This window comes from Leuciscus leuciscus (genome assembly GCF_965113295.1).
Source record: "Leuciscus leuciscus genome assembly, chromosome: 11".
In the NCBI taxonomy this organism is placed as follows: Eukaryota; Metazoa; Chordata; class Actinopteri; order Cypriniformes; family Leuciscidae; genus Leuciscus; species Leuciscus leuciscus.
Window position 1 is genome coordinate 397154 of NC_138735.1, and position 22333 is coordinate 419486.

General features: G+C 41.8%; 1 protein-coding gene across 1 annotated transcript in view; it reads left to right on the forward strand.

Annotated features, from left to right (window-relative positions):
* tmx3b (thioredoxin related transmembrane protein 3b) overlaps positions 1-22333 on the forward strand; it is a 46389-nt gene that overhangs the window by 11859 nt on the left and 12197 nt on the right. The window contains exons 6-13 of the mRNA XM_082184556.1: positions 3821-3901; positions 5973-6072; positions 6566-6643; positions 6760-6826; positions 13147-13245; positions 13549-13606; positions 13694-13747; positions 14659-14715. Coding sequence (XP_082040682.1) covers positions 3821-3901; positions 5973-6072; positions 6566-6643; positions 6760-6826; positions 13147-13245; positions 13549-13606; positions 13694-13747; positions 14659-14715 — 594 coding nt within the window. The remainder of the gene's footprint in view (positions 1-3820; positions 3902-5972; positions 6073-6565; positions 6644-6759; positions 6827-13146; positions 13246-13548; positions 13607-13693; positions 13748-14658; positions 14716-22333) is intronic.

Consider the following 22333-nt stretch of genomic DNA (forward strand, 5'->3'; position numbering starts at 1 on the left):
AGCGTCTGTCATTATAATCTGAACACACATCTGTATACTGTATCAGTGTATCAGCGTCAGTCATTATAATCTGAACACACATCTGTATACTGTATCAGTGTAGACAGCGTCTGTCATTATAATCTGAACACACATCTGTATACTGTATCAGTGTATCAGCGTCAGTCATTATAATCTGAACACACATCTGTATACTGTATCAGTGTAGACAGCGTCAGTCATTATAATCTGAACACACATCTGTATACTGTATCAGTGTAGACAGCGTCAGTCATTATAATCTGAACACACATCTGTATACTGTATCAGTGTAGACAGCGTCAGTCATTATAATCTGAACACACATCTGTATACTGTATCAGTGTAGACCGCGTCAGTCATTATAATCTGAACACACATCTGTATACTGTATCAGTGTATCAGCGTCAGTCATTATAATCTGAACACACATCTGTATACTGTATCAGTGTATCAGCGTCAGTCATTATAATCTGAACACACATCTGTATATTGTATCAGTGTAGACAGCGTCAGTCATTATAATCTGAACACACATCTGTATACTGTATCAGTGTAGACCGCGTCAGTCATTATAATCTGAACACACATCTGTATACTGTATCAGTGTAGACCGCGTCAGTCATTATAATCTGAACACACATCTGTATACTGTATCAGTGTAGACCGCGTCAGTCATTATAATCTGAACACACATCTGTATACTGTATCAGTGTATCAGCGTCAGTCATTATAATCTGAACACACATCTGTATACTGTATCAGTGTAGACAGCGTCAGTCATTATAATCTGAACACACATCTGTATACTGTATCAGTGTATCAGCGTCAGTCATTATAATCTGAACACACATCTGTATACTGTATCAGTGTATCAGCGTCAGTCATTATAATCTGAACACACATCTGTATACTGTATCAGTGTAGACAGCGTCAGTCATTATAATCTGAACACACATCTGTATATTGTATCAGTGTAGACAGCGTCAGTCATTATAATCTGAACACACATCTGTATATTGTATCAGTGTAGACAGCGTCAGTCATTATAATCTGAACACACATCTGTATACTGTATCAGTGTATCAGCGTCAGTCATTATAATCTGAACACACATCTGTATACTGTATCAGTGTATCAGCGTCAGTCATTATAATCTGAACACACATCTGTATACTGTATCAGTGTATCAGCGTCAGTCATTATAATCTGAACACACATCTGTATACTGTATCAGTGTAGACAGCGTCAGTCATTATAATCTGAACACACATCTGTATATTGTATCAGTGTAGACAGCGTCAGTCATTATAATCTGAACACACATCTGTATATTGTATCAGTGTAGACAGCGTCAGTCATTATAATCTGAACACACATCTGTATACTGTATCAGTGTATCAGCGTCAGTCATTATAATCTGAACACACATCTGTATACTGTATCAGTGTATCAGCGTCAGTCATTATAATCTGAACACACATCTGTATCAGTGTAGACAGAGTTAGTCATTATAATCTGAACACACATCTGTATACTGTATCAGTGTATCAGCGTCAGTCATTATAATCTGAACACACATCTGTATATTGTATCAGTGTAGACAGCGTCTGTCATTATAATCTGAACACACATCTGTATACTGTATCAGTGTATCAACGTCAGTCATTATAATCTGAACACACATCTGTATACTGTATTAGTGTAGACAGCGTCTGTCATTATAATCTGAACACACATCTGTATACTGTATCAGTGTATCAGCGTCAGTCATTATAATCTGAACACACATCTGTATACTGTATCAGTGTAGACAGCGTCAGTCATTATAATCTGAACACACATCTGTATACTGTATCAGTGTAGACAGCGTCAGTCATTATAATCTGAACACACATCTGTATACTGTATCAGTGTAGACAGCGTCAGTCATTATAATCTGAACACACATCTGTATACTGTATCAGTGTAGACCGCGTCAGTCATTATAATCTGAACACACATCTGTATACTGTATCAGTGTATCAGCGTCAGTCATTATAATCTGAACACACATCTGTATACTGTATCAGTGTATCAGCGTCAGTCATTATAATCTGAACACATATCTGTATATTGTATCAGTGTAGACAGCGTCAGTCATTATAATCTGAACACACATCTGTATACTGTATCAGTGTAGACCGCGTCAGTCATTATAATCTGAACACACATCTGTATACTGTATCAGTGTAGACCGCGTCAGTCATTATAATCTGAACACACATCTGTATACTGTATCAGTGTAGACCGCGTCAGTCATTATAATCTGAACACACATCTGTATACTGTATCAGTGTATCAGCGTCAGTCATTATAATCTGAACACACATCTGTATACTGTATCAGTGTAGACAGCGTCAGTCATTATAATCTGAACACACATCTGTATATTGTATCAGTGTAGACAGCGTCAGTCATTATAATCTGAACACACATCTGTATATTGTATCAGTGTAGATAATTAGTGAACCTAATTGATTAGTCAATTGATGTACATCTAGGTGACTATAGGAACCCATCCCTACACATTGCTGCCGTTAATCATTTATATGTAAATCAGTGTTTGACAGATGATGAAGTCATATTAGCCTCCATTACATCAGTTGTACTGATATTGTTTATTGTGAAAGCTTGAAGCTGGTGACTTTCACTGCCTTTAAATGGTCAAGCTGGTGTCTGTGTTTCTCTGCATGGAGTCGGGAGTGCAGCTCATTCCCGTGGGATTCTGGGATCAGGGGAGGCAGGTGTTGATGAAACTCCCCGTGAGGATAATGCTCTGCCTAATGAAGGACAAGACCTCTCCCCAGAGTACATGTTTATCATTATAAAACTTGTTATATTATTGCTGTTATCGTCACCCTGGGGTTTCTCTCTTATATCTGTCAATCATAACCCTCCATCTAGCAGCTCAACATTCAGGATTCACATAGAGCACAGATCTGCCAGAGTCTGGTCTTGAGTGTGTGAGACGCTGACGGTGAGCAGAGAGCAGGACGGGGATGTTGTTCATGCTCTCGGGAGATTACGGGAATAGTCTTGTGTACTTCTGTAACCATAGAAAACATTCCTTTATGGGTATTGAATGCACAACAGTTGCTGGAGCGATATCTCAGGATGCGTTGCATCATTTGCATGACAGTGGAGGGTTAATACATCTAACACACACACACACACAGCGGTGTGACGAGGCTCTCTTGGACTCATTGAAGAGACCAGTAGTGCTGCTGATTTCTGGATGATATGTAGAGGTGTAATTGCACATGTTGTAAGTCTAAGAGAAGAGCATTGCAGCCTAGAAGTGACGAGGTCCTGGACGAGGAGTTGTTGAATGTTCAGTTATGGGAAAGGCCTGATCCTCCTAATCTTCCTGATCCTCCTGATGCTGTGCAGTGCTGACCTGTGTAACCCGTGTCCCGCTGTGAAGGACTTGCAGAGCTCAGACCCATCAGAGACACATGATCAAGCTCTTCAGCGTTACTAGAAAGATGAGCATACGTATGCAAACAGATCAGCTCCTCTTTTCCTTGAACGGTTTTATTTGTTTGTTACATGAATTTAGTTAGTTTCAATGTTACATTAAAGGTGTAAAAGATCTGACAATCTCAGAAAGCTGCAGTAACAGGGGTGTGTAGACTTTTACACACTGTAGGCGAGAATGACATGATCTGAATGCATCGGTGGTTCGTCATCGACAGTGCACAGCTACTCATGGATTATCCATTACATTTGCTTACATTACTGATCTCTCTCTCTCTCTCAGGCTGAAGGGCGAGCTGGCATACAATTACAAAGGACCGAGAACCAAAGACGACATAATCGAGTTCGCCAACAGAGTGGCTGGGTGAGAAATGTATTATTGTGCATTATTTCCTGCAGAATGTTGTTTTTTCAGCAAGATTTTCCTGTTATTGAGTTCATATTAAACTCAATGATTTGTGTGAATACTACTATCTTTTCTACAGGTGAGTCATGTGGGCAGAGAGCAGGAATACACACATATATAAGTCCGTTATCTTAATGTCGTCGTCAGTTCTGATAGATTGTCCTGTTCCTGCAAGGCCTTCTTTACGCAGAGGATGTGTGTGGGACCGACGGTTGAGTAGAGACGCCCTGAAAGAGGGTTTGAGGGATTAAAAATAAATATCTAACCCTGATAGAAAATGTCATTGCAAAAACATAATTGCACAAATAGAACATCTGTGCAGAGTTTCTGCGTGAACGACCCGTGACCCGCAGATCAACAGGCGGCTTGTTTTCTTTCCAGTATGGTAGGAAGGATGAAGTAGTATAAACTGAATGTGTAGTGTGTGAATGAGGACATGAACTGTGACAGGATGATTGACAGGCCGGGTTACGGTGACGGTATGCGTGTAACTAAATGCCAGAGTGGTCTGTGGTTTCAAGGCATTTTTATGACGTTGTCCCAAAACTTGCTTCTCTGTTACACTCACAGGTTTGTACTTCTTATTCACATGAAGAGTACATAGTTGTAGGGCGCATTATAAGTAGGTGAACTGAAGCAGGGTGAAGGTGCAGGACCTGAGGGCTAAACCTGAAAGATCCTCAGCTAATGGATGCAATGTCATGTAGTGACTGACACAAATCAGACACTTGTTATAATTAACAAATAATCTTTAAAACTCACCCGACCACAACGCAAGCTGCCTGTGATCTAAATGATCGTGTGTATTATCTGTTGATACCAATGCAACATTTCAGTATTACTAGAATCTTTAATAGTTTCTGCATCAATACCTAATCCAGTTACATATGCAAATTCCCTCAATTCCCTCCAAAAGCTCAAGTTTCCATTGGCTCACTGACTCCGGGAGAGGGCGTCTGTGGATCTGAGTCTGAAACGAGGACTGGTGGGACGATGTCCTGCACATCTTTCCTCTCAGTCTGTGAAGAGCATTTCAGAATGACAGGAAACTCATTTGACACTTCATTCAAAAGAAAGAGCTGTTCGTTCGTCACGTCATACGTCATTACGCCATTTCTACGTCATTACGCCATTTCTACGTCATTACTCATTACGCAGGACTCTCCAGTTTTGGTCTTCAATCCGTTCAAGTGTTTATATGTGCTCTCAATCAGATAACCAAAGGAATAAACCTCTCCTTACAATCTGAATGAAATTTTAATCAGATCTGGCCACTTCATTCCGATTAATGCGGTTACATGTGACTTTCTTTTCCGATTGTGCTAGTCTGATTACAGTCAGATTGTTCGGGTCCATGTAAACGCTTATGTTTAAACTGAGCCATCATTTCTTCATTCATCTTCAACACCATCGACCCACAGAACCTTCAAGACTTTCCTCTGAAACTGCATCCGGGAAGCTTTTTCAATATCTAAGGCAATACAGGTATTGTACGATTAATTGACGAAACAGTGGTTTATTATAAGAGGTTGAGTCCTCCTGACTGAAGCTGTAGAGTCAGAAACTGATGGCTGGGTTGAGAGGGTTAAAGACTCCATGGCTTTATTCCCTGTTTCCGTTTCCTTTCACTTAAACTTTCCATTTTACCCATGTAAGCGTGTGTGTGTGTGTGTGTGTGTGTGTGTGTTTGTTTGTTTGTTTGTTTAGATTAGTTATGTATTTGTTATTTAGTTAGATAAAACTTTGTGTACATTCATGCTTGTTGATTATGATCACAGCTACATGCTAAGAAAGAGTAATTTTTCTGTAATATCCTTTCTGAGAGTTAAGAGATGATTAATACGAGTGTTCGCTGGACGAACAGATTAATTGATTGTAATATTAGTTCTGCTGCATCAACTTAATTCAATTAACTGATCCAAATGTTTATAATTATAACAAGTTATGCTTAATTATTCATATTTCCCTTTTGAGCTAATTTGCTAGTCATGTTCTCGTGTGTGTGTGTGTGTGTGTGTGTGTGTTTCAGACCGGCGGTGCGATCGCTCCCGAGTAGACAGATGTTCGAGCACGTCTTGAAGAGGCACAGTGTTCTGTTTGTGTATGTCGGAGGGGAATCTCCTCTTAAAGTGAGCGGATCTTCACATCTACACTGAACCAGAGCAAGACACCACAATAAAACAGCACAATTTCTGTTTTTATAAATACTGATCAACATTCGTTCTGATGTTCATTCATGTTTTTTTTGGTGCTGTAACTAGTAGTAAAGAGGAAAAGATTGAGCTTGAACTGAGGTGGCTATAATTCAGCTGGTCAAAAAATATATAAAGCATTTTTTTGGCAACATAAACTAGGAATCTGAATACTTTTTTAATTCATTGTAATTAATAGTGATGTTCCTGGTCAAATATAAGTGTGCTGAAACTCTCTCACTCACTCACTCACTCACTCACTCACTCACTCACTCACTCACTCACTCACACACACACACACTCTCTCACTCTCACACTCTATCTCTCACTCGCACTCTCTCTCTCTCTCTCTCTCTCTCTCTCTCTCTCTCTCTCACACACACCTTTAACTCTTCTATCAGTCACGTTAGTGTTGCTGTTGTGATTTCAGGAGAAATACATCGAGGTGGCAGCTGAGCTCATTGTCTACACATATTTCTTCTCTGCATCTGAAGACGCCTTACCAGAGGTGAAGTGAATCGTTCTCAGATTCTGCTGCTCGTACTTTCATTATTCATATATCCATGTCTGTTTGTTTAAACACTCGTCACATGAAAACTCTATAAATGTCTTCTTTTCCTGCAGTCCGTGACTCTTCCTGAACTGCCTTCAGTGGTCGTCTTCAAAGATGGAAGCTATTTCACGTATGATGGTAAGTGAAGAAAACTGTAAACCATTGTCTAGTTTTTGTTTATGCAAGTCTTTAATGTGTGACGACTGACCAGTCGCTGTAGCGGCTCGTTCATCTCTTCCCCTCTATTTACTACTAGTTAGTTTCCCAGTAATTGTTTCTGGGCTCTACTGGCCCACCACAGTTACACCATGAAGCTCAATATTTTTACACTTCACATCATAATTATATAAAGTATGGAAGTAAAATAATGTCAAATGTTTTTGAAATAAAAAGCCTGTTGAATTGCACTACTTGAAAAAAAATAGGCATTGCATTAACCATGCTTGCATTTTAATGCATTGCATTTTTAGGGCTTGAATTTTTATGGGCTGAAATTCAACATGGTTGAATATTTAAGCTGTGAATATTTCAATTAAAAACATAAACTTTTCATTATTAAAAATTCAATAATCCATATTCACCTTTCATATTTCACTTCCAAAATATTCAAACTGTTTAAAAATACAACCTATAATATTCAACAGGCAATTGTTGGTCCATTTTATTTCGCTTTGCAAATTCGCTTCCACAAATTCAGTGGTTCAAATTCGACAGTAAATTCAACATTGACGTCCAGGAACTGCAGGAAAAGCAGTAGATTGCCGAGCATACTCTCCATCTGCTGTTAGTCGACCTCACCATCAGATGGTGCAAAAGCGCGTGTTGTTGACGAAGACATTCATTCATAAAATGAAAATGATTATCTGTGTCAGTATATGCGGAAAAGATGATAAACACACAAAAGCTGTTTATGTTTCATTCAATAACTTCATTGTTACTTTCCCTGTAGCCTACATGTCATCTGCTTTCTCTACCATGAACGGGATTATAATCGGTTTCCCTCAATACCTCATACCCAAGGATTCCCCTTCCGTCGGACAAAACGCTTAACGTAGCTTAATGGACTAATACAGTGATATAAAAGACCAAACTCGCACCTTATTGGGGCTGTAGGCTGTAGGCTACAGGCAAGCAGATGGACTCAGAATATGAACTTAACGCGCAACGTTTCATGCAGAGCGTTTCGTGATATACTGGCATAAAATCAACACAAGTCAATTAATAGGCCTACTAACACTTTTTCTCTTCTCTTCTCTTCTCTTCTCTTCTCTTCTCTTCTCTTCTCTTCTCTTCTCTTCTCTTCTCTTCTCTTCTCTTCTCTTCTCTTCTCTTCTCTTCTCTTCTCTTCTCTTCTCTTCTCTTCTCTTCTCTTCTCTTCTCTTCTCTTCCAGGGTGGCCGCGGGTCCTTAAAAAGTCTTAAAATGTCTTAAATAAAGTTTTCCTAATAAAAGGCCTTAAAAAGTCTTAAAATGTCTTAAATTCAGATTCGATAGGTCTTAAATATTTCTGGTCACGTTACCGCTAAAATGTATCCAGTCTGACGGACCTAATGTCTGTCAAATAACCAGTGAAGCATCGAATCGCGAGAATGATATATGATAATGATAATATAGCCTTTTTCTGGTAACGCTGTTGAGGCTCGCGTTGCTTGTCTCTGTGATAGATTTTATAGGAAGAAATCAAAACAAATGAGCATAACGGCAAACATAAAAAAAAACTCCCAGAAGAAATACTGAGGTAAAAATTCAAAATGTTGAGTTTTTTTATTTATAACATGTGATATAGTTAAGTAACATAACATGACGGGAGCTATTTTGCTGAATATTCTCATGATTGCAAATGTTACATTGATTTTAGTTCAATAAACAAGTAGTGAAAGGGCTCGAATTTCGGCGCATCATTTTAATCATCCCCGCAGGTCTCCCACTTATAATGCGGGAAATTCCCGCAAACATTGATTCACTTTAGCATGTAGGTTGTATTGGTAAATTAATCCACACAGATTATAAAATCAAATCAGTCATTTTAAAACTGTCTGCGAGACGCAATTTCACAAACAGCGTGAGTGATTCAGCGGTGCTGCGTCTTCTAATCAGCTCGTTAGAGCTGCAGGCGATAATACACTCTCGCGTTTCGGGAGTCGGGATAGACGGAATTGTCACTTGCATAATCGGGCCAGCATTGCACCATGAGTAACTAAAGTTTACCATTTGCACGTCTTTTAAAGTTTTACCAGTTTAAACATTCACGCGATTTGAAACTATTCAGTACTTGCGCGCTGTCTGAGAGATGCTTTTTTTTTCTCTACACACATACATAGAGTAAAGCCGCCTCACACACAGCTCGCGGGTAACAAAAGTTATTTTTCATGGATTTTATCGCTTTAACAGTCAAAAACATGCGAAAATTATATCAATTTCGGTCTTGGTGAGTATCCTCCAAACACAGTCGGTTATGTCTTCAATAAGCATTAATCGCACGTGACCGTATAATGAAAACAGGATCCGTGCACTAGCTCTTAAAGGGACAGCAGCCATATGTGTCTGTCATTAATTTGGTTGTCAAAACAACAAACCATAGCTTTCATTTTAAGGAATCAGGATTAATAGCCTATGTATTTAATTTAGTCCTGAAGGACTAAAATACTACCCAGTGTTATTTTACATTTGATTACTTTATTCAGTCTCTAGTATTTCTGAATACTAGTGTTAGACCCAAGCAAAAACTTTTCTCTTTATTTCTCTTTATTGGTATCTTTATTCTATTGTATTTATTTGTGCTACTTTTTTCAATTTAATTCAAAGATTGAAATCAAGCTTCCTTGTGTTGTGTAAATTCTTAAGAACAAAATTACCCTATTGTAAAAATGCAATGAGTGAGCATACATTTAGGCGAGATACATGCAATACAAAAAAAAAGTCTTAACTCCCCCCTCAAATTAAAAATCCCCCCCCATAAGAATCACCTAAGGGGGGATTTCCCTAGCCTGACTACGTCAGACTTCCTACTTCCGCTAATTTCATTTCGCTCTTGTAGTCAGTCTGAGATAGCAGCCTATCTTTCAGTTTTCCACCGGCCTGAAAACAGCCGGGCCAATCAACGAACAGAGGGCGGGCTGAGAGCCGTGACGTAGACGCTGATTGTACCGTGGATGCGTAGATTTACTTCACATAATCTGCAGAAGTCGTTCACAGCCATGTTCACTCCGGTATTTCGCTCGATGGTTTAGTTTTTGCATCATACATGCGTTTACAGTGGAAGTTAGATGCGGCTGAGCATGCGCATAACACACGCCATAACCAAACGTTATGTGATTGGCTTACGGGTAACCAATGATTTTAAACTTCAGACAAGCGCCCCCCCCGCGAGAGAGAAAACACTTCTCTATTATGCTATGCCAGACTCTGTATACGAAGCAAAGTGAAGTAGCAGAGTCTGGTATTACCAGGCTAGGATTTCCCCCCATTTTCCAAAATGAAATTCAGGCCCTGAGTGAATATTAAAATGTAAAAAATTACATATACGCATGTAATATAATGTGTATTTCCATCACAGGTTTGGTCTTAAATTTCATTCAAAGTGGCATTAAAAAGGTCTTAAAAAGTCTTAAATTTAAATCGCTTTGGATAAAAGCGTCTGCTAAATGACTAAATGACTAACACGTTTCTAACTTCAATAGCAAACTTAAATTTATTTGAATAAATATCAAAAATCCAAAGGGTGCGTGCATGCCTGACACTACATGAACACTTTACAGTTGGTTTTATGACTGTAAGTCGTTCTATTCAAATGCTATCGGAGTTAGAAACGTGTATACCAAAGTCGTATACACTTTAGAGACGGTCCCTAAATGTGCGAATGTCCAACATCAAGCCATCTTTATGCCAGTCTATCACTGGGAAACGCTCAGCATTAAGCTTTGCGCGTTATTCTGAGTCCATCTGCTTGCCTGCGAGTTTGGTCTTTTACATCACTGTAGTCCATTAAGCTACGTTAGCGTTGTATATGTCCAGCAGGGGAATCCTGAAGTATTGAGGGAAACCCTAATAGCCTGCATGCAGCACATCGCCACAATATAAAGTTAAGGCAACTAAACAACCAAGAGAAATATATGTCAACCTCAAAAATGTAACATTGGATCTGTATATCCGCATCGGGGAATAACATTATAATCTCGTTCACGGTAGAGAAAGATGCATGTAGGCTACACAGGAAAAGTAACCGTGAAGGCACTGAATTTAACATAAAACAGCCATCATAATAATCACAAAATACACTTACATTGCTGTAAATGAATTTATGAATGAATGACTTGCTCTAATTTTGCTGGTCTTCGTCTACAACACGCGCTTTTGCACCATCTGATGGTGTGGACTAACAGCAGATGGAGAGTATGCTCGGCAATCTACTGCTTTTCCTGCAGTTCCTGGACGTCAATGTTGAATTTACTGTCGAATTTGAACCACTGAATTTGTGGAAGCGAATTTGCAAAGCGAAATAAAATGGACCGAAAATTGCCTGTTGAATATTATTGGTTGTATTTTTAAACAGTTTGAATATTTTGGAAGTGAAATATGAAAGGTGAATATGGATTATTGAATTTTTAATAATGAAAAGGTGTTTGAAATGTTTTTAATTGAAATATTCACAGCTTAAATATTCAACCATGTTGAATTTCAGCCCATAAAAATGCAAGCCCTAAAAATACAATGCATTAAAATGCAAGCATGGTTAAAGGTAGGGTAGGTAATCATTTTTCTAAAAAAAAAACATTCCAAATTTGTTTAAACTGTCTTTATATACCAATACATAATTAAAATGTAAGTACTCTGAAAAAGAAAATTTAAAAATCGAGTGACTGTAGACCTTTTAATCTGCAATAAACACAGCTCATTATTTCCATTCACTCCACCCCCTCCCTTCTGAGCTCCTTCCAAAGCCACGCCCCCAAAACACATGAACGCGCGACGCCAAACGCTCAGGCTGGAACAAGACGCATTTATTACCTGAGACGAGTGGAGAGGAAGGAGCGCAGTACATACAGTGACATCATGTCAGAATCACATGTAATAAAATACCTAACTTTATCACTATGAATATAAACAAATAAGATTTCTTTTAGTACTCACTATCAAGCTAGCATATCGATAATGGTAAAGTTTCATTCGGTAACGAGCTATATTTATAAGGCAAAACTAAAAACAGGTTGCATTGATACACGTTTTTCCATTACCATCAGTTACACTGTGATGAAGATGAATTTCGTGTAAGATTCATAACATATACGGTGTTTTGCATGTAAGAGTTTCCATGATGAAAACATTGTTGACTCTAATGAAGACTAACGTACACTCCGAGTCCGGAGAAAAGTACCGCATCGTCGGCTCGAGGACAGGTCCGGGGTTGAGGGCGAAGCAGAGGAGGTCGTTCAAGAGCGCGGGCAGGGTCCGAGGAAGTAGTTTTTGCCTTGTTTGCCTTCGCTGACTGCATATGCAGGTGCTTTGAGCTGAATATTTCCGGGAACGGTGACATGTGATGAGTGCACGCTGGGCAGCGCGCGCAGTGGGGCTCGGGGCGGGCACGAGACATGAAGGCATCTGATTGGTTCTTTACATTCGCACCGAATGGCAGTGATTGGTCAGAGTTTTTACTGTCCTGCAGCTGCTACAGAGGTCTGATTTTTTTCATTCCTTTTTCTAAACACATAATGTATTGACTACTATCAGGATGGAAGGACCATTTCACCCAGTATAAAAAAAAGTGTTTCTGAACAGGATTACCTACCCTACCTTTAATGCAATGCCTATTTTTTTCAAGTAGTGCAATTCAACAGGCTTTTTATTTCAAAAACATTTGACATTATTTTACTTCCATAATAAAGATCTCTAACATTGTGTTTTGTGCCATTGTTTTTAAAACGTATCTGTTAAACTGAAATCGAAAGTGCGATAAAGCTTAAGGCCCGTTCACACCAAGAACAAGAACGATAACGATAAAGAGAATGATAAAGATATAGTTCTAAAAATCATTCTCAATATTAAAGAATAGCAGAGCCACAGCTATAACGATAACGGCACAAAGAAACAAGATCAATGGAATCACTTTCAGAAAGATTTTACCCAGCTGATGAACGATAAAAACATTGACAGCCAATCAGGATCCGTCGAGCATTTAAAGAGGCAGACAAGCATGTGCTTAGAATAAACAGAACGATATCGTCCGCTGGTGTGGACACTAATATATTTATCTTTATAGTTATCGTTCTTGGTGTGAACGGGCCTTTAGTGCCGTTTCAAAGCGAAGCGCGAGACTTTCACTCAAACTTAATGCCGGTGTTTGTTCAGCCTGTGGAAAGTCAGCTTTGTTTGGCAGAGATGTTTTCACAGATACTTCGTTTCAGCATAATAGGGTTAGGGTTAGGGTCAGCATAATAACAGCAGATTCATGTTGTGTTTCAGAGTATGAAGATGGCAGCTTGTCATCCTGGGTAAATCGCGAGCGTTTCCAGAGTTATCTGCCGATCGATGGCTTCACTCTGTACGAGCTGGGAGAAACCGGTGAGTAACCGCGACACACATGAGCTTTAACTCAAGTGTTGAAGAGCATTAGGGTTAGAAGAGCATATGTTGGATAGAAAGCTCACTTTTAGAGTAACCTTATATGTAAACATACTTTGGAAATTATTGTTGTTATGAAGTGGTTTCTGTGATAGTCTTCAGCACTGATCACATCACATGCGTATAACAGCTTAGAGTGCGTTTCTTTATCTCCTTGATGAATGTAAATTAGTGAAAGTTGGTTTTTGTTTTGGTCAAGAAAATATATCTATTGTTTTCCTTTCTTTCTGTTCTGTGCGACAGGTAAGTTGGTGGCGATTGCCGTTACTGACGAGAAGGATCCGACAGAGAAAAGCATCAGGTACAGACGGGCCAGAGTTGAAGCGATGTCTGGCCTTTTCTTTAGTGCTTGAAGAATTGACTATAGAATTGGTTCCCTGTATTTCAGGTTAAAAGGTCTGATCCAGAGAGTGGCTGCGGAGCACAGGGATCAGTTCAACAGGTGAGAGACTCAGAAACTCTCTGTTTGACCAAAACCAGCCCAGATCCTCGGTTCAGATCTTCAATTCAGATCTTCGATCCAGGGCCTCGGTTAAGATCCTCGGTTCAGATCCTCGGTTAAGATCCTCGGTTCAGATCCTCGGTTCAGATCCTCGGAACAGGGCCTCGGTCCAGATCCTCGGTTCAGATCCTCGGTCCAGGGCCTCGGTCCAGATCCTCGGTTCAGGGCCTCGGTTCAGATCCTCGGTTCAGATCCTCGGTTCAGATCCTCGGTCCAGGGCCTCGGTTAAGATCCTCGGTTCAGATCCTCGGTTCAGGGCCTCGGTCCAGATCCTCGGTCCAGGGCCTCGGTCCAGATCCTCGGTTCAGGGCCTCGGTTCAGATCCTCGGTCCAGGGCCTCGGTTCAGATCCTCGGTTCAGATCCTCGATCCAGGGCCTCGGTTCAGATCCTCGGTTCAGATCCTCGGTTCAGGGCCTCGGTTCAGATCCTCGGTCCAGGGCCTCGGTCCAGATCCTCGGTCCAGATCCTCGGTTCAGGGCCTCGGTTCAGATCCTCGGTCCAGGGCCTCGGTCCAGATCCTCGGTCCAGATCCTTGGTTCAGATCCTCGGTCCAGGGCCTCGGTCCAGGGCCTCGGTTCAGGGCCTCGGTTCAGGGCCTCGGTTCAGGGCCTCGGTTCAGGGCCTCGGTTCAGGGCCTCGGGAGAAACCGGTGACAACAGGGCCTCGGTTCAGGGTCTCGGTTCAGATCCTCGGTTCAGGGCCTCTATTGAGATAACATGTTACTGTCAATCTGATGAGAAAACGGCCCCTGACAGAAAAACACATGATTTTCCACATGTGGAGCACATATACTGCACATTTTCAAAGTTTCACCATATTTTCTCATGCTGTCTGTCTTCCTGCGTTCCAGGGATTTCCAGTTTGGCCACATGGACGGTAACGACTACATAAACAGCCTGATCATGAGGTGAGTGTCTGGATCAGATGACGGCACAGATTCACTCATCTTCCTGATTTACTGAAGGTGCACAAGTGTGAGGGGAAGATGGTTATGTGACTAATATATTTTGCATGTGATGATAAACCATATATACTGTAATGTCAGTACCCACGCTCTTCATCTAGTGTGTCTGCAGTGAGGTGTATATACTGTAATCTCAGCACCCACGCTCTTCATCTAGTGTGTCTGCAGTGAGGTGTATATACTGTAATCTCAGCATCCACGCTCTTCATCTAGTGTGTCTGCAGTGAGGTGTATATACTGTAATCTCAGCACCCACGCTCTTCATCTAGTGTCTGCAGTGAGGTGTATAAACTGTAATCTCAGCACCCACGCTCTTCATCTAGTGTCTGCAGTGAGGTGTATATACTGTAATCTCAGCACCCACGTTCATCATCTAGTGTGTCTGCAGTGAGGTGTATATACTGTAATCTCAGCATCCACGCTCTTCATCTAGTGTGTCTGCAGTGAGGTGTATATACTGTAATCTCAGCACCCACGCTCTTCATCTAGTGTCTGCAGTGAGGTGTATAAACTGTAATCTCAGCACCCACGCTCTTCATCTAGTGTCTGCAGTGAGGTGTATAAACTGTAATCTCAGCACCCACGTTCATCATCTAGTGTGTCTGCAGTGAGGTGTATATACTGTAATCTCAGCATCCACGCTCTTCATCTAGTGTGTCTGCAGTGAGGTGTATATACTGTAATCTCAGCACCCACGCTCTTCATCTAGTGTCTGCAGTGAGGTGTATATACTGTAATCTCAGCACCCACGTTCATCATCTAGTGTGTCTGCAGTGAGGTGTATATACTGTAATCTCAGCATCCACGCTCTTCATCTAGTGTCTGCAGTGAGGTGTATAAACTGTAATCTCAGCACCCACGCTCTTCATCTAGTGTCTGCAGTGAGGTGTATATACTGTAATCTCAGCACCCACGCTCTTCATCTAGTGTCTGCAGTGAGGTGTATATACTGTAATCTCAGCACCCACGTTCATCATCTAGTGTGTCTGCAGTGAGGTGTATATACTGTAATCTCAGCATCCACGCTCTTCATCTAGTGTCTGCAGTGAGGTGTATATACTGTAATCTCAGCACCCACGTTCATCATCTAGTGTGTCTGCAGTGAGGTGTATATACTGTAATCTCAGCATCCACGCTCTTCATCTAGTGTGTCTGCAGTGAGGTGTATATTAGGGATGGGACTTTTTCTCGACAAAACGACCGACATTCGACACATGCTCCACTCGACAAAAAAAATAGAGTGTCGACATGTCGAGGGGGCGGGGCTTGTGGGATTTCCAAATTGCATTTTTTTTTTTTTTTTTGGCTTTTAATTTATTACATTTCCTATTCAAATACACATCATAAAGTGCCACTTTTCCCATAATGAAATAAAACATTTTAAATAAAACAATCCATTTTTTTCTAAATGGGATCGCCACTTGACCGTTGACCCTGTGTGTGTGTGTGTGTGTGTGTGTGTGTGTGTGTGTGTGTGTGTGTGTGTGTGTGTGTGTGAGTGACAGGCGACAGAGTCTACATGGCGGCAGCGGCAAATAACAGGAGCAAGGTGTGGGGGAGTTTTAGCAAAATTAATGATAAGATAGTGAGGTGCAAATTGTGCGGCAAAGATTATGCGTTCCACACATCCACGTCAGGGATGCCAGCGGAAAGAGTGTTTTCAGCCGCGGGACTGGTCGTGAGTAGACTCCGCAGTCGCCTTCTACCCAAACATGTGGATATGCTTCTGTTCTTAAACAAAAATTAGGCCTAAATGGTAAGATACCTATTGGTATATTTTATTTTCACTGCTGATTTGTTATGTTGAGTTGATGGTATTATGCTGCCTCCTTTTCTGTGGTTTAAAAAAAAATGGGCACGCTGTTTTCAATTTTAATTGTTGCTTATTTTCACGTTTGATAAGCATGTTAATGTTATATGATAATATAGAGTGTTATTTTTTTCCTTCGGAAAACTATCTTGTTTAGGCTACATCATGCACAGAGCTAATTAACTAATGGACAGGCCGTTTTATTTCTGTAAATTCCGAACGGCAAAAAGTAGCCTACGTCTTATGTGTTTGTAAGACTGTTGAATAAACATTTTAAATTAGCCTACTCTCTCTCTCGTTTTTATTATTACCGCTTCAATGGTCAAAATTTGACACTAGAGCCATGTTTTTGAGACTAGAATAAACTAGTACAACAATGTAGAATATTTTCCACCCTCCGCATTGCTGCTGCTCTTTAAAAAAAAAAGAAAAAAAAGGCAGACAATCCGACAAAAAGTCGACACATGGGCCTCGACAGTCGATTTCCCAAATCCCGTGTCGTTCCCATCCCTAGTGTATATACTGTAATCTCAGCACCCACGTTCATCATCTAGTGTGTCTGCAGTGAGGTGTATATACTGTAATCTCAGCACCCACGTTCATCATCTAGTGTGTCTGCAGTGAGGTGTATATACTGTAATCTCAGCACCCACGCTCATCATCTAGTGTGTCTGCAGTGAGGTGTATATACTGTAATAGAGTTCTCAACGGGTCGGGTCGGCCCGACAAACCCGACGGGACCCGCGGGTTCGGGTCGAAAATATAAGCAAATGACTCGGGTCGGGTCGGACCTCGGGCTTAATCTTTTCCGCTCAGTAAAAAAACAAAAAACATTTATTAATCATCGCTGCTGTTCACCGTAAAGAAAGTCTGGCTGCTGCGTGCAACGCGCATCATGGAGAGGGGCGGGGGCAGACGCCGCTGCGTGCACGCCTTTAGCCTGGAGAAGAAGATGGAGTTGGTGAAAAGTAAACTTGCCGCAGGTGAATTCACCGTCGCTACTACAGCCTATTTATATATTTAAAGTTTATTGTTTCAGTTGTTTGTATTGTTAAAAGGCGTGAACATTAAAGGTTGATTTGAATTCGCGTCTGCTGGTCATGATAATACGTGTATGAGAAAAAAAAATTCCGACGCGGCGTCAGGCCGTGGGCCGGGTTCGGCCAGATAATTCATGTTGATGTCTCGGGTTACATCAGGTCCGGGCTTTAAAAGCCACGGGCCGGGTCGGGTCGGGTTGTAATTTTCAGGCCCGTTGAGAACTCTATACTGTAATCTCAGCACCCACGTTCATCATCTAGTGTGTCTGCAGTGAGGTGTATAAACTGTAATGTCAGCACCCACGCTCTTCATCTAGTGTGTCTGCAGTGAGGTGTATAAACTGTAATGTCAGCACCCACGCTCTTCATCTAGTGTGTCTGCAGTGAGGTGTATATACTGTAATGTCAGCACCCACGCTCTTCATCTAGTGTGTCTGCAGTGAGGTGTATATACTGTAATCTCAGCATCCACGCTCTTCATCTAGTGTCTGCAGTGAGGTGTATATACTGTAATGTCAGCACCCACGCTCTTCATCTAGTGTGTCTGCAGTGAGGTGTATAAACTGTAATGTCAGCACCCACGCTCTTCATCTAGTGTGTCTGCAGTGAGGTGTATATACTGTAATGTCAGCACCCACGCTCTTCATCTAGTGTGTCTGCAGTGAGGTGTATATACTGTAATGTCAGCACCCACGCTCTTCATCTAGTGTGTCTGCAGTGAGGTGTATATACTGTAATGTCAGCACCCACGCTCTTCATCTAGTGTGTCTGCAGTGAGGTGTATATACTGTAATGTCAGCACCCACGCTCTTCATCTAGTGTGTCTGCAGTGAGGTGTATAAACTGTAATCTCAGCATCCACGCTCTTCATCTAGTGTCTGCAGTGAGGTGTATATACTGTAATGTCAGCACCCACGCTCTTCATCTAGTGTGTCTGCAGTGAGGTGTATATACTGTAATGTCAGCACCCACGCTCTTCATCTAGTGTGTCTGCAGTGAGGTGTATATACTGTAATGTCAGCATCCACGCTCTTCATCTAGTGTCTGCAGTGAGGTGTATAAACTGTAATCTCAGCACCCACGCTCATCATCTAGTGTGTCTGCAGTGAGGTGTATATACTGTAATGTCAGCACCCACGTTCATCATCTAGTGTGTCTGCAGTGAGGTGTATATACTGTAATCTCAGCATCCACGCTCTTCATCTAGTGTGTCTGCAGTGAGGTGTATAAACTGTAATCTCAGCACCCACGTTCATCATCTAGTGTGTCTGCAGTGAGGTGTATATACTGTAATGTCAGCACCCACGTTCATCATCTAGTGTGTCTGCAGTGAGGTGTATAAACTGTAATCTCAGCACCCACGTTCATCATCTAGTGTGTCTGCAGTGAGGTGTATAAACTGTAATCTCAGCACCCACGTTCATCATCTAGTGTGTCTGCAGTGAGGTGTATATACTGTAATGTCAGCACCCACGTTCATCATCTAGTGTGTCTGCAGTGAGGTGTATAAACTGTAATCTCAGCACCCACGTTCATCATCTAGTGTGTCTGCAGTGAGGTGTATATACTGTAATGTCAGCACCCACGTTCATCATCTAGTGTGTCTGCAGTGAGGTGTATAAACTGTAATCTCAGCACCCACGTTCATCATCTAGTGTGTCTGCAGTGAGGTGTATAAACTGTAATCTCAGCACCCACGTTCATCATCTAGTGTGTCTGCAGTGAGGTGTATATACTGTAATGTCAGCACCCACGTTCATCATCTAGTGTGTCTGCAGTGAGGTGTATAAACTGTAATCTCAGCACCCACGTTCATCATCTAGTGTGTCTGCAGTGAGGTGTATATACTGTAATGTCAGCACCCACGTTCATCATCTAGTGTGTCTGCAGTGAGGTGTATAAACTGTAATCTCAGCACCCACGTTCATCATCTAGTGTGTCTGCAGTGAGGTGTATAAACTGTAATCTCAGCACCCACGTTCATCATCTAGTGTGTCTGCAGTGAGGTGTATATACTGTAATCTCAGCACCCACGTTCATCATCTAGTGTGTCTGCAGTGAGGTGTATATACTGTAATGTCAGCACCCACGTTCATCATCTAGTGTGTCTGCAGTGAGGTGTATAAACTGTAATGTCAGCACCCACGCTCTTCATCTAGTGTGTCTGCAGTGAGGTGTATATACTGTAATCTCAGCATCCACGCTCTTCATCTAGTGTCTGCAGTGAGGTGTATATACTGTAATGTCAGCACCCACGCTCTTCATCTAGTGTGTCTGCAGTGAGGTGTATAAACTGTAATGTCAGCACCCACGCTCTTCATCTAGTGTGTCTGCAGTGAGGTGTATATACTGTAATCTCAGCATCCACGCTCTTCATCTAGTGTCTGCAGTGAGGTGTATATACTGTAATGTCAGCACCCACGCTCTTCATCTAGTGTGTCTGCAGTGAGGTGTATATACTGTAATGTCAGCACCCACGCTCTTCATCTAGTGTGTCTGCAGTGAGGTGTATATACTGTAATGTCAGCACCCACGCTCTTCATCTAGTGTGTCTGCAGTGAGGTGTATATACTGTAATGTCAGCACCCACGCTCTTCATCTAGTGTGTCTGCAGTGAGGTGTATATACTGTAATCTCAGCATCCACGCTCTTCATCTAGTGTCTGCAGTGAGGTGTATATACTGTAATGTCAGCACCCACGCTCTTCATCTAGTGTGTCTGCAGTGAGGTGTATATACTGTAATGTCAGCACCCACGCTCTTCATCTAGTGTGTCTGCAGTGAGGTGTATAAACTGTAATGTCAGCACCCACGCTCTTCATCTAGTGTGTCTGCAGTGAGGTGTATATACTGTAATCTCAGCATCCACGCTCTTCATCTAGTGTCTGCAGTGAGGTGTATATACTGTAATGTCAGCACCCACGCTCTTCATCTAGTGTGTCTGCAGTGAGGTGTATATACTGTAATGTCAGCACCCACGCTCTTCATCTAGTGTGTCTGCAGTGAGGTGTATATACTGTAATGTCAGCACCCACGCTCTTCATCTAGTGTGTCTGCAGTGAGGTGTATATACTGTAATCTCAGCATCCACGCTCTTCATCTAGTGTCTGCAGTGAGGTGTATATACTGTAATGTCAGCACCCACGCTCTTCATCTAGTGTGTCTGCAGTGAGGTGTATATACTGTAATGTCAGCACCCACGCTCTTCATCTAGTGTGTCTGCAGTGAGGTGTATATACTGTAATGTCAGCATCCACGCTCTTCATCTAGTGTCTGCAGTGAGGTGTATATACTGTAATCTCAGCACCCACGTTCATCATCTAGTGTGTCTGCAGTGAGGTGTATATACTGTAATGTCAGCACCCACGTTCATCATCTAGTGTGTCTGCAGTGAGGTGTATATACTGTAATGTCAGTACCCACGCTCTTCATCTAGTGTGTCTGCAGTGAGGTGTATATACTGTAATGTCAGCACCCACGTTCATCATCTAGTGTGTCTGCAGTGCGGTGTATAAACTGTAATGTCAGCACCCACGTTCATCATCTAGTGTGTCTGCAGTGCGGTGTATAAACTGTAATGTCAGCACCCACGCTCTTCATCTAGTGTCTGCAGTGAGGTGTATATACTGTAATGTCAGCACCCACGCTCTTCATCTAGTGTGTCTGCAGTGAGGTGTATAAACTGTAATGTCAGCACCCACGCTCTTCATCTAGTGTCTGCAGTGAGGTGTATATACTGTAATGTCAGCACCCACGCTCTTCATCTAGTGTCTGCAGTGAGGTGTATATACTGTAATGTCAGTACCCACGCTCTTCATCTAGTGTCTGCAGTGAGGTGTATATACTGTAATGTCAGCATCCACGCTCTTCATCTAGTGTCTGCAGTGAGGTGTATATACTGTAATGTCAGCACCCACGCTCTTCATCTAGTGTGTCTGCAGTGAGGTGTATATACTGTAATGTCAGCACCCACGCTCTTCATCTAGTGTGTCTGCAGTGAGGTGTATATACTGTAATGTCAGCACCCACGCTCTTCATCTAGTGTGTCTGCAGTGAGGTGTATATACTGTAATCTCAGCACCCACGTTCATCATCTAGTGTGTCTGCAGTGAGGTGTATATACTGTAATGTCAGCATCCACGCTCTTCATCTAGTGTGTCTGCAGTGAGGTGTATATACTGTAATGTCAGCACCCACGCTCTTCATCTAGTGTGTCTGCAGTGAGGTGTATATACTGTAATGTCAGCATCCACGCTCTTCATCTAGTGTGTCTGCAGTGAGGTGTATATACTGTAATGTCAGCATCCACGCTCTTCATCTAGTGTGTCTGCAGTGAGGTGTATATACTGTAATGTCAGCACCCACGCTCTTCATCTAGTGTGTCTGCAGTGAGGTGTATATACTGTAATGTCAGTACCCACGCTCTTCATCTAGTGTGTCTGCAGTGAGGTGTATATACTGTAATGTCAGCACCCACGCTCTTCATCTAGTGTGTCTGCAGTGAGGTGTATATACTGTAATCTCAGCACCCACGTTCATCATCTAGTGTGTCTGCAGTGAGGTGTATATACTGTAATGTCAGTACCCACGCTCTTCATCTAGTGTGTCTGCAGTGAGGTGTATATACTGTAATGTCAGCACCCACGCTCTTCATCTAGTGTGTCTGCAGTGAGGTGTATATACTGTAATCTCAGCACCCACGTTCATCATCT